The sequence below is a fragment of the Chroicocephalus ridibundus genome, chromosome 6 (assembly GCF_963924245.1).
Source record: "Chroicocephalus ridibundus chromosome 6, bChrRid1.1, whole genome shotgun sequence".
NCBI classification, from domain to species: Eukaryota; Metazoa; Chordata; class Aves; order Charadriiformes; family Laridae; genus Chroicocephalus; species Chroicocephalus ridibundus.
The window spans coordinates 28,756,725-28,769,794 of NC_086289.1; the positions used below are offsets into that span (position 1 = coordinate 28,756,725).

The window sequence follows — 13,070 nt, forward strand, 5'->3', positions numbered from 1 at the left end:
GTGTTTGAGTTAACAGTGGCCTACATCTGAGCTGTGGTGAAAACATTTATCCTAAAGGTATTAAGAGATCAGTGTCTTTAAAAACATGATCTATTGAGATAAGAGAATAGCTGGTGTTTCAGAGGGATGACTGATCATAGTTCTTGCTGAGAAACCTGACTAAATAGTCTTAAAATGCAAGCAAGTACAGTAACACAACTCAAGTCCAAGAGAGAAACAAAATAGTGGTGCATTTTTTCTATAGGCTCCACTTAGATACATATGTCCATTGAAAAAATGTTGAAGAACAGCTGTCTCAGAACTTCACAGCACTCACAGCCCTAGAAATTTTCAGCTGTCAGTGCCTAAGGGTAACTTTTCATTGCAGCTAGGTTTACAATGAAACAAACAACAGATCCTGTTTCCAGGGTTACAATTATCAGCTAAATAAATAGCATTTTTTAAACTTATCTACTAAACACATCAGTGGCAAAACCGCAATTGCTTAAGATAATAATGAACCAAATACAGGTGTGTCTGCATGCAGCCAGTCATTTCTGAAAGAAAGTACGTTCAGGAGGTGGAGTACAAATGAAGGAGAATGATTGGAGAAGCCCAACACACTCCCAGGAATGTGACTTGAAACTGAAAAACAGGGAGCTGCAGTGCCCCTTTGCTGCAATGGGAATGATTTATTATCTGAATGTTTCCTCTCTCCTACTCTTCCTGCAACAATTAATCTCTTTTTATTTCTGCAGTATCTTTCCCTACCTGTGGTTTGAGTCAATCAATTCTCTCGTGTTTTAATATTAACTATATTAAAAGTTTAATAAATTGGAGATGCCTTCTCAGAGGTAGAACTCATGCTCGTGTTAGTAAAGAGCCCAATCCTCTTACGATTGCAACCACAGCCTCTTCAGCAACTTCAATGAGAACAAAACTGAGATCCTTGGAAGACTACTTCCTCAGTGCACCAATTTTTTTTTTAAAACAAAGCAACAACTACAATGAGCTCTATTATAGAGCTGAAAATATAATTCAGTTGATTAAGAAAAACAGACTAACCAAGATACTGATCAAGTTCAGACATACTTCCTCCTTCTCCTCCCCCAGAAAAGCTAATTTCTTTATCTGGAATCTGGTAGACTACACCTAAATTATAGAGGAACCACTGATTAAAATAATTTCTTTTGTCCAGAAAACAATTTGCTGAACTGAAACACCAATGGCTTCTTGCATCAAAGTGAAATCACGTATTTTTTACACTTTCCCAAGATTATGGAAAAAAAAAAAATCCTTTACAAAAGCAACTTCGGTTGAGATCCATGAATGACGACATGCAGAAAGTGGCAAAATCCCCTTGGAGAGTTTGTTAAAAGATTACTGAACCTTCTAAATACTCCTTAGAGAAGGTAAAATTATTCAGGTAACTTTGGTATGATATTCCTAATTACCAATGTTTTTTTCTAAATCAAACTCAAGCTTCACATCATCGTTTAAAGTACTTTTAAATTATGCCAGATGCAAAATGATGGGGAAGAGGTTTGATTTTTAGTAAAGTATATATTTCTGTGTCAGTACAGAGACATCAATGCGGCCTTTGTAACAGATATCTCAAATAAGATTAACCAACAAGAAGCAAACGGCAACCTTCTCTACTTATTACATTACTTGACCATTTGCCTGTGTATTTGCTTTCAGGTGATAATACTAACATGCTTGGTATTAATAATAAAATGGTTTAACATACTCTTTTTTTTTTTTTTTCTTACCTCCCTCTCAATTAACTCATGTCCATATAATCAAAAGACTAACCTAAGCAACTGGTCATCTCATTTTTTTTCAAAATGGCTATTGATTTTGGGTGCCATATAACTAAAGAAAAAAATGGAAGCACTCAGCATCTCCACACAGGCCCTAGTGAATGTAATTTTTCATGATGTAGCATCTTCTAGAGTAACTTACTTCAAATAAAAAATAGTAGTATAAGTGACAAAAATTCTGATCTCTGATCCAAGTTAAACACTGATTTTGGTTTATGATAATTATTCTACGAGGTGCAGATTAACAAGGAAGACTCACAGCATTTAAGTTGGATATACATGTGAGAGCTCTCAAATTCTGTGAACCAGTTTTCTGATTTGCTTTAAGAAGCAAACTTCTTAAAAAGTTTGCTACACTGTGACAGCTTGATTAAATGGCCTGTTCCTCTACCTTGCCTTTCTTCTACTACTATTAGCCCAATAATACCTATATAAATTTTTATAATAGTATAACTTCTTCCATCATACGGATTGAAACAAATAGACAAGAAAAACACACGAAGACTGCATGAGGGTTTATAATGGTAATGCCAGAAAACAAACAAAAGTAAAAAAAGGTCAAACAAGTGTACTGGTAAGATATTTTAAAAAGTAGATCAGTCCTTATCAGCAAATAACAGGTTTAGACTCTCTTTTCTAGCTGTAGTCAATAGACAACACTGTTCTTTATCTAACCTAAGCACCGGAAAAACTTCACAGACGTAAAGCAATTAGTAGCTGACTTCAAATATGAGTAAAGTGTATTAGCAAAGTTCAGAGGAATTCAGTTTTACATTTAATCCAGACTAATTCATCTGACTCTCATTACCATTAGCAAATTACTGTATAAAGCTTTTGCTCACAAAAAGACAATTTAGTTCCTTTAGACTATGAGGGAAAATCATCCATCATAAGAACAGGGGCTGCAGACTTAATAAAGTCTATTCTGTTAAAAGATAACATTAAAACATGCTTGCTGCAACATGTATTACTCCATGTAGGAGAAAAGTTTCTCACATTGCAGAGCTGAGTTTCCATCTTTGTAAGCAGGCTCATAGTTAATTTGATTCATTTTGTCCTATTCTGGGCTACATATCTGTTTTCATCCCTATGCTTCAGTATTGCTGGAATGAGAACAGCTGTGAATGGGCACGTTACTATCAGCACGTTCTTTGGAGGATCTGTACACGGGGTCTGATAGCAACCTAAATAAGTCTGTTCCTATTCTGGAGAAAGGAAAAATGACAATTTCATAAATCTTCTGTCAGTATTTAGCATCTTATTTCAGCAACATTTTCCATCTCGGATTTCCATCTTCTTCATTCCACAAAGATGTACTCAAAGGGAATGTAAACTGTAGCTGAAGTTACATTAAGTAGTTGCATAATTTTTTTTTCAAGATAGAACTTCAGATTTTATGCAGAGGTTAAATTGTATTCACACTTCTGAAATCGCATCTCATGCAGTAACAATAAAATAGTATCTTCTCCTCTGTTCTCTTCCTGTTCCAGGCTCTAGCTTGCTATATTCCAAAGAAGGTTAAAGTTCAAAAGGAGAAGGCAAAGATTATTTTAAGCTGCCTTAATTTCCCTCCAGGCTTAGACAACCAAGCAGAAGTCGTCTTTGTTGTGAACTAAACTTCCAAGTTACCTACAGGCTGCTTTGCACCTTAAGCAAGCATTGAGCCAAGAACTGTTTACCCTCTGTTTCCATATCCAACATACGAATTCCTATAAAGTTGTAGAAGGCGATCAGTGCACCAGGTCTATGCACATAGACTGGAAAAAATGGGAATTCCTATAAGTAACATTTGAACAACTTACGTCTCCTGTACCTAATATAACAGCAAAGGAATAGGTAAACTGGAATCTACCATTTTATTTTGACTCTTGCTAAACAATTTTCTGATGAAAGTTTCCATCCAAAAATTCAATTCCTATCTAGAAAGAGAATAGGGAACACAAACTGCAGGATCAAAAAGAAAAAGTCAGTTAAAAATAAGCTGAAACAAAATGACAAACAAAGTTGTAGTTTTCATGGGTTGTAACTGACAGACACCAGTGTGTTTATTTAGGATGCACTCTAGTGGACACACATGTAACAAAATAAAACAAAGATACAAATGTTACAAAAAGATAGAAAATGAAAGCCACACTTTGGAAGTAGTAATTAGAATTATTTACTAAGATGTTTTTAAAATACTGTTTTATAACTTGAACCTATTTCCTAATTAAATATGAAAACTGTGTGATGGCTGAAATTTTCATAGTCAGCATAATTGGACATAAAATGTAAATGGTAACAAGTTACTTAGCAATTTTTGAAAATTTTAATCTAAATAACAAGATTCACTTATACATACTGCCTCAAAAAAGAAACTCCATCTATTTACCTGGTTACTCCACCCCTTTGAGATTGGCACAAGAAGCTGCTGTGCGTACAGTGTTAATAGGTGTTATTAGAACTGTGGTACCTTAAAATGTTGCCATAAAATGATTCTACATTAACTGTTACTAATAAATACTATCATAAACTGTGACAAAATCAGTTTACTGGGATATCAACCATAAGGCATATTCATTCCACAGAAAAGGTTCTTGACTGTCATAGAAATTGCAAACGTATACCAATTCAGAATAAATGTAGACAACAAAGCCGGACCGCCTAGTCACAAAAGTAGTTCAAATTTTCATTACTTAAAAAGTTACACAAACATTTCTAAGTATTTATATCTGGAAAGTGACATTTTTCTCTTTTGATTTTAAGGATGTTCATATAAGACTTTCCACTTCATAGCATCCCAAAAGCAATATGGCAATAAAGAGGGCAACAAGATTTTTTAAATAAACATACTTTATTATTTTTAAGGGGAAAATAATATATTAATATACAAGAAATCAATACTGCTTAGCTTTTTAAAAATTTATAGGATTATGCCTAGTATGAACAAGTTATTTAGAGCAGAAAAATATTTATTACATGATTGACCTTTGCCTGTTGGGTATATAGATATTTTTAACAGTTTGCCAAAGATAGCAAACCCCTTAAAGCTAGCTATAATATAAACAAATTAAAGTGAAATTATCCCCAAAATTGCTTTCATCCCAGAACTGAAGAATGCAGTGAATGCAATAACTATGCACTGGATTTTTAATGAAGAGTATTTTCATTATACAATATTGGCAATGACTTAGTGTTAATTGTCCAACTAACCTGTATTATTAGAAGGCACTGAGATGAAAAGGCACGTTTTAGCCAAGAAGCACAGGATTTCTTTAGTGCTGGTGTCTTTTCCATTTATAATGAACAGACAGGGAACATTCTTGACAACCTGTACCAAGATATCACTGATTACGGAAATTTGTCCTTACAAAAATTAATGCAATATTTAAGGATTATAAAACTTATTTTTATAGATAAATAAGGATCAAGATAAATATTCTTCCAAATTTTTTTAGAAGTGAAGCTTTGAGAATTAATAATGGTATTTGGTAAAGACAACAGAGATGTAATTTATTGATTTACCAATTCAAGACAAATGCAGAAAAGATTATTTTAAGACTTGACTAATCAAAACTGATATGCAGACACTTACAGCTCACCTAATATCACACAATAACCACAAAAGGTTATTATAAATCCTAGAGCAAACACCTAGTGTTACAAAAAGCACCCCATGATTTCAAAGACAGACTGGATCTTTTAGTACATCTGTCTACTGAGTCTACAGTCTATGAACTACAGAGTTCAATTTACCTCTTCCAGATAAATTGGATAATTTTCTGATTTGATTTCTGCATCGAGTTTGATGTGCAGAACTCTCTCTTCATCTTCTAATATGTAGAGCATTCCCTCTTTCTATTAGAAACCATTCAAATTCTTGGAAAATCCTTTTTCAGTAATTTTTTACTCTTTTAATATTGATTCAAATTCTCATGTTGCAGCCTCTACTCCAAACTAATCTTGATTCATTAATTATATCTGTAATTATTACAGTTACACTTCAAGAATCAATGGGCAATAATTAGAAAATATATTTACTGCTTTAAGTTTAATTGCAGATTTCATCATCTGAGTCAGTCACGCTAGCTACAATTGTTCATGAACAAAAAGGAAGCATGACATACCAGGATTAACAGACTTTATATAAATACCCAGGAAGCACAGAAACTCAAACAATGGGTATGTAAATCAGTTCTATGTGTAAAATACATAAATTAAGATATTACACTTCAGGATCAGCAAGTCATGAGTAGAAAATATATTTACTGCTTTCAGAACCATTGGGAACTTTATTGTTCTGCTTCTTCCATGAGATCTGCTATACTCTAAAAAAAAAAAAAAAGAAATTCTATCAGTTGCTAGCATTAACTCAACTTTTTAAAAAGGAAAAAAGAGGAAAAAAGAAAAAGAAAACACCCACATGACAGGTAAGTGGGTATTCATCAATATCATTATTTATTCTTCCATTCAGTGAAATACAATGAAGTTTGTCACCAGACTTTTATTATAAAATCCCGCGTGTATGGACAAAATATTATGATTCTGAGAGAAGTATAGTTTCAATAGTACAAGTCTATATATTTTAATTTTATTGATGTGCTCTTAATTTTTAGTTTAATTCAACACACATATGGCTGTAAGACCTGAAATAACACCACCAAAGGCCAATAGAATCCAACTTTAAACAAATTTAAGTATGAAAACTTAGAAGATGGCACATGTAAGAAGAAGGAAGTAAGTTTACTACTCATTTTCACTGCAGGTTTTGCAATTCATTGACTTAAGAACACTTAAAATATGCCTGAAGCCTCAAGAATACTTTTTAATATGTAATTACCAGAAAATTATAAAAATTGGGGCTACACAAGATCTTGAGAACTCATCTGACTTACCTTAGTGGAAAAAACACTTGTGACAACCTGCCCCTAAGAATAGTCATAAATATGTTCATAAATATACGTAAAGAATACTTATAAAACAGGCTGTTATTAAAGTAACCTTAAGCTTAAGCATATTAATATCACAATAGAAATTCTGAGCTAGAATTCCACTGCTGACACCAGAAATTAAGTGAGCAAATTATTAAGGCTAATAAAGGAAAAAGGGTTCTAATAATGATGTTTGAAAACTAGTATATCAAAATTTCCAGTCACACCACTTGGAATACTCCAACTGGAAAAAGTCAGACCAATATTAATATCTTTATGATGCATTCATAAAGCTGAGTGATTTTGCAGGAACTGACAATATCTGTTAAACGTACTGCGATGCCTTAAAATAAATGAAGGCTGATTCATGGCCTTTCATTTCCCTGGACTGTCAAACATAAAAGGAATGGGAGGAAATAAAAAATAAATAAAATGCTGGGCATAGAAGATGCCTGAGGATCACAATACAGGGCCATAGTTGTGGTACTGAAAGCAGTACCTTCATGTTGGCACAGGGCTCAGCAGGTTCTAGCCTTAGTGAGCAGTGTGTCCTTAGTATCTGGTCTTTTATGTTAAATGCTTGCTCTGACATCTCTGCACAAGAGTGCATTCTGCTGCACAAAAAATATACTTCAACCAGAAAAATAACTTCAATCTCTCAAAAATGAGTCATCTTTTGTGATTTAGTACATGTTGTATATGACATGTTCACATGGCAAAGGAAGGCTGCCTCCTTTCTGACATTATTCATACTTTGATTTGTAACATATCTAAATACAAAAAGGCATTTTACATCTTGAGGATTTAGTCAGCCAACACCACACAGTCTTTTAGAATGCCCTAACTTGTACCAGAGAACAGGCTATGGGCAGTTTGAAGGCTGTGGCCAGATTACCATCCCTTAAAACCACAGAAGAGAACAAGCACAGTCTGAACTGCAACAGTTTTAACCTTTGATATGTCAGCACAGAAAACCAAATCTGTAAGAACTAATCATTTAGAATCTCTATGTTCTTTCTGAACACTTACCTCAGACTGTCCACTCTCATCTAGCTCCTCAACTCTGGTCAAATTAGGCGCTCCAGGTCTATCTGTAAGTTCAGCTATTGTCTTTTCATTTTCCTATGGTAAAGAAAACCAGTTTTCAGTTAAAAGTATTCCATGTCATGAATAATTATCAATAAAGAATATTTCAGATGTGTTAAAATGACATTATGTATTAATATAAAGATAATACTTTAGATGCATGCTATACAAATGTCTTAGTCGTGAATGTGGACTTTTTATGCTTGTTAAGACTATTTTTATCAGGTTTTTTTAAATGACAAGAATTTTGGTTTAAATTTCTACATATTGATTTTTCCTGTCACTCTCATACTGCTGTCTTTCTACGATTATGTTCTGGCAGTATTTTAACAAGAGTGCTCTAAAACCGTACGTATGTCTAAAATATGACGTGCTCCATGTAAATTTAAGAGATATTCACATCTAAAAGCTTTATTGGGATAAACATACCAACTATCAGTGTATGTTTTTACTGAAATAGCATTAAAAGACCATACATTTTCACAGACATCTGTATATGCAGTCTTCTGTTAGTATAAATTCCTGTGCATCAGGAGGATCTCAGAATCAAGAGGCATCCCAATTCCAAACCACAGTTCCTTTTCCAGATACAGCAAATGGACTTTGTGCTAACACTCAGTAAAACATTACTGTCTAGACACCTAAATTAGACATGCTTGTTACAATACTTTCTCATAAATACCATCAAGGAATGTGAAAGCGTCAACTAGGCTGACCTTACGCTAAATTTTGCAATAAATTTATGTTCTGTTCTGAATATAAACTAAATAAACCTAATAGAACAGAACAAAATTCAAGTATAAAACACAGACTGAAAGCAAGGTGTTAAGACATTCTTCCCCCATTTTTACAATCTTTTTAAAAAAATAATCTGTTAGTTCAACACTCACGGGCTTCTGCCCTGTGTTTCTTATTTAGTGCCTGCATCTGGAAAAGACAGCTGATTAACAGTATTTTCAAACCACTGACTAAGCTTAAACCTCTTGATCTTTCCGTTGTAACAGCATTTCGTTGTCTTCACTCTGCACTTCCAACTTTTCATGTTCTTGTTCCAACTGACCCTGCAAGTCAGTTTAAGAAAGGACAAATTAGAAGGAAAAAAACCCACATTCATCTTACCCACCCCATTGCTTACAATGTATTTCATGATTGAAACCTTAAAATAAAAAGAAAGCAAGCATAAAACATAACTGCAATGTTAATAACATAAAGCATTTTCAGTATCATCTGACAATATTTTCATAGGTTTTAGACTCACATGGATAGAAAGGCTTTTCTAGCAAGAGGAAAAAGAAATAGAAAGCTGAAGTTAGTGTACATGCTTAAGATGCTGTCTCATTCCACGTCCTTTATCAGTCTATATTCATTATCTCCTGTACTTTGGATTAAGCTCTTTGATTCTTCACACAGTATCTAGCACAGACAGATGAATCCACACAGAATGAAATCTATAGAAAAGATTGGTAAGCAATGTCATTAACATTAATCATCTTCATCGTCAACCTTCAAAATTTCCAATAGGAAATAACTAATACCAAGTGTCCTTTCTCTGTGAGCCTAAGTCCTACTGCACCAAAACTTCAGAAACTCCATAATCTAAGTACTCACATTCAACTGCACTAGGGCCTAGAGAATACTATTTGCTGTAGCATTTTGTGAGTAGTTACTACAAATATGGTTATATTGTAGCAACTAGTTTTCACACTCCTTTTTGGTATGTAAAATCAAAACATGCCCGAGTACATGACTATAGCCAAAATTGTGGGTTAGGTTAAAAAATGTGTTTAATGTGAGTATTGTTCCACACCTTTCCCATAGTTTACATGAAATAATTTACTTAATTCTCTGTGAATTATCTCTAGACACAATCTCATATTCTTGATTCCATTTACTATCTTAAATGACTCATTAAATCCTTAAACATGTAACATTTCATCTGCAAATTAGTAAATTCCAAATTTAAAAAGTGCAAGTGAAGCAGAATGAATGTATCTTACACTAGAACAGGATCAGCGTAGATTTAAAATTACACTTTTGGTTTTAACATTGTGAAAGTCAGCCATGTAAAAAAAATCCAGTCAATGTCAACAATACCACAGCAACACTGGGGTTGTTACATGTGTGGTCAAATTCACACAACTCCTTTTCAAAGAATAGCTAGAAACACAGACATTATCTTTATTTCTCACACATAAAGTCCATATAATGTAGGATTCAAATTGCTTTATGCCAACAGAATGCTGGAGGAGCTAAGGAAAGAAAAAGGCACCTCATCGTATCAGGCTATACATACTACTTAAATATGCATTCTTCCTTCGCTAATTCCTAGCCAGTTTCAGGACTCTGTAATTGTGAATACATTCTCATCATCTTTTTTTACTTTTTGCATTACTGATATCACATTGAAGTAGCCTGAGACAATGAGCAGTTATTACTCCCAGGCCTCCTAGGAGGCCTGTCAAAAATTTTTGCAATGATTTCTAGATTTATTTGCACCAGTTTTCATTCATAACTAACTATAGAAGATAGTCTACTTATTTTAAGTTACTTCTCCTATAAGTCTTATACTGGTTGCTTTTTACCTTAGGCTTCTTTATTTTTTATAACATTTTACCACATAGTATGTAAGTTTTCCTTCCCATGTGCTGACTAATCATTGCAGTTATTATTTAGAAAAGTGAGATTAAAATAATTATTTTATACTACCTTCTATCCAAATCATTATACAAAAACTAGAAGTACAGAGAGCTACAAGATGCCACAGCATCATATACTATTTACAATTATCTATTATTAAGTATTATTAACCTGACGTTGCTCTTCAAGTTTCTGCTGGATCATTAGCTCTTCTTCCTTCATTTTTCTTAACATTTCAAGTTCTACCAGGGCTGCCTCCCGTTCTTGTTCAAGCTCAGTCCTTTCCAACATTCTCTATTTCAGAGGTAACACAGAATCAATTAAAAAAATAGAGGGAGATTAAATAGCATCAATTATATTGTCATGAAATCTTTTGTGCAAGATGGATCCACCTTTTTTTCTTCATCTAAGATTCTTCTGTAATTGTAAATCCAATGTGCCAAATACTCTATTGGATCTGCTGGCCGATGCTCTACAACTTCTGCCAGTCCCTTTTTCAAGCAACTTCCCAGGCATCTCTTCAGATACTGAGACTCCATTCACATCTACTAACAACAAACAGACCGACATTAGCCATCAATGTCAGAATTAAATCAGGGTTTTTAAGAATTATTGCCTCAGGCACCAAATATGATATCACTTTCTTAATTAACCTGGCAATTAATAGAAGAAAGTTATTTCAATTTAATATTGGTGAAGTTCTTAAAAGCTCTGGTGATAGGTCATTTATACCAGGCGCTGCAGAAAAAATGCTTAAAACCCATTTTACTGTTTAGGCACGTATAATTCAGAATGCTTGGAAATATGCTGATAGTTCTAAGTCAGCATGACGGCAAAAAACCTCACAACGACAACAGGACAAAGGAAACTTCTATACAGATATTTAAAGAACAGGAAAGTAGTTTGTGGATGATTAAGGATACATTTTAGTTTGAACTAACAAAGCTATCTTTAGGATGCATATGCAAGACCAGGGCCTGAAGCAATCACTCTATGCAGGGCACAAATCTCCATGCACACACGAGGTTTTACTGGCCCTTTGCCAGTAAACACATAACACATCTGAAACTGGGTTCTGCGGTGCTGAGACATCTGCGTTTGTTGTCAACGGGACGGAACCGTTGTCCCAGGGGCGGCAGCGGACCCCCGGCTCGGACGGGCGGCCGCCGAGCAGCCGGTCCCCCTCAGCAGGCCGCACGGCTCTGTGCCATAGGGCCGGCCGGCAAGAGAGAGCCAGGCAGGGCATGTCACACTGCCCGCCGTGAAACGCCGCGGGTGTAAAACCTCTCTCAGCCTTCACGTTCATACCGGCTCCTGAGACGGCGGGGCCAGAGAGAGCTGTCAGCGCCCTGAGGGCACCAGGAGGCCCTAATTGCCCAGATCATTTTCACCTGGAGCCTCCACCCACGTCCTCCGCCCTCGGGATCCATTTAAGGCCAGGCCGGTGCCTTTACCCCTCCCCTGAGTTACACGCCGGGCGGGCCTGTCCCTACCCCGGCTTCTGTGGCGCTATCCGGATCTCCTGTGTGGACCTGGCGCGTTACCCTGACCCGCCCGGTGACCCGTGGGCTGTCGCTGGGACCCGGTGCTGTCACCACCCTGCCTTTGGCGCCTTAGTGGGGCCGTCGCTGAGGTAATCACCTGGCCAGCGCTGTGACCGCCCTCGGCTCTCCCGCTCGCCTTCCCTCAGAGAGCAGCACCGGGACGGCAGCCTCCGCCACACGGACGCGCACCCCCCTCGCTCCTACCCACCGCCCGTCTCCGGCCCGGCAGCCGCCTCTCCGCCCGCGCCAACGCCGTTAACGGCCGCAGCGGCGCCAGAACGCACCGGGTTGCTATGTAACGCCGCTCGCGAGCGCGTCGCGACCTCTACGTAGGCGGCCCGCAGTTGGAGGAAGGGCCCGGCGGGGGGGCGGTGCCAGCCGCAGGGCCGTCACCGGAGCCGCGGCCGGGCGGTGCGGTGTCCCTCGGGACGGGCTCGCGCCCGATGCGTTCAGCGCCGTCCCTCCGCGAGCAGAGGGGTCCCGAACAGAAGGGGTTCGGGCAAAAGTGAGAAACATCTTTAATCGCTCCTGATGCAATGCACCGGCGACGTACAGGGCCTTCCTCTTCAGCTGGGAGATTAGTTGTTTCTGTCCGCGTATAGATACATACACACGCGCAGATAAAGCCTAGAAAGCAATTTAAGAAACAAAATGTCCTCGGAATTTTAGCATGAGGAAGCTGAGCCAGCGCTGAGCTGGGGGTTGGTAGCCAAGCAGGGGGCACCGCGTTGAGCCGGGCTGTCGCCGCCGTGGCCGGGGTTACAGCCGTCCGGCCCTAGAGCCCTGCCGCCTCCTCCGGGCTGGCAAGCTCCGCGGCTGACGTTCGTGTGGCCAGCTGTTTGTTCTACTGGCAACTTTTAATTAGATATTAACCCCCCCCCCCCCCCCCCCGTAAAGAATTGCAGCGGAAAGAATGGCTGCAGCGTCTGTATTAATTCTGAAGCTCAGTTGCACGAACGCTATCCCGGTTCTTTCCGCGTTAGAAATGGGAGACTGCGGAACGAAGCCTTTCCGGAATGAAAGGCTGTCCCGGCGTAACGAAGCGCTCCGCTGACAAAACCGACTTCCGAAAGGTAAGGAGCTGGTTTCGG

General features: G+C 37.5%; 1 protein-coding gene across 3 annotated transcripts; it reads right to left on the reverse strand.

Moving 5' to 3' along the window:
• Positions 1-3,980: 3,980 nt before the first annotated feature.
• On the reverse strand, positions 3,981-12,967 carry LOC134517136 (DPY30 domain-containing protein 1-like). 3 transcript variants are annotated; one of them, XM_063338349.1, is made up of 6 exons: positions 12,188-12,967; positions 10,828-10,980; positions 10,607-10,729; positions 8,779-8,859; positions 7,742-7,834; positions 3,981-6,109 (listed from the first exon to the last, which is right to left on the reverse strand). In XM_063338349.1, the coding sequence occupies exons 2-6, from the start codon at positions 10,972-10,974 to the stop codon at positions 6,074-6,076; spliced, it is 480 nt and encodes a 159-aa protein (XP_063194419.1). In that variant the 5' UTR covers positions 10,975-10,980; positions 12,188-12,967; the 3' UTR covers positions 3,981-6,073. The 3 variants fall into 3 exon arrangements, with proteins under 3 accessions (XP_063194419.1, XP_063194420.1, XP_063194418.1); XM_063338350.1 differs by having other exon boundaries at positions 10,828-10,983; positions 12,077-12,281; XM_063338348.1 differs by having other exon boundaries at positions 3,982-6,109; positions 12,077-12,279.
• Positions 12,968-13,070: the final 103 nt, after the last annotated feature.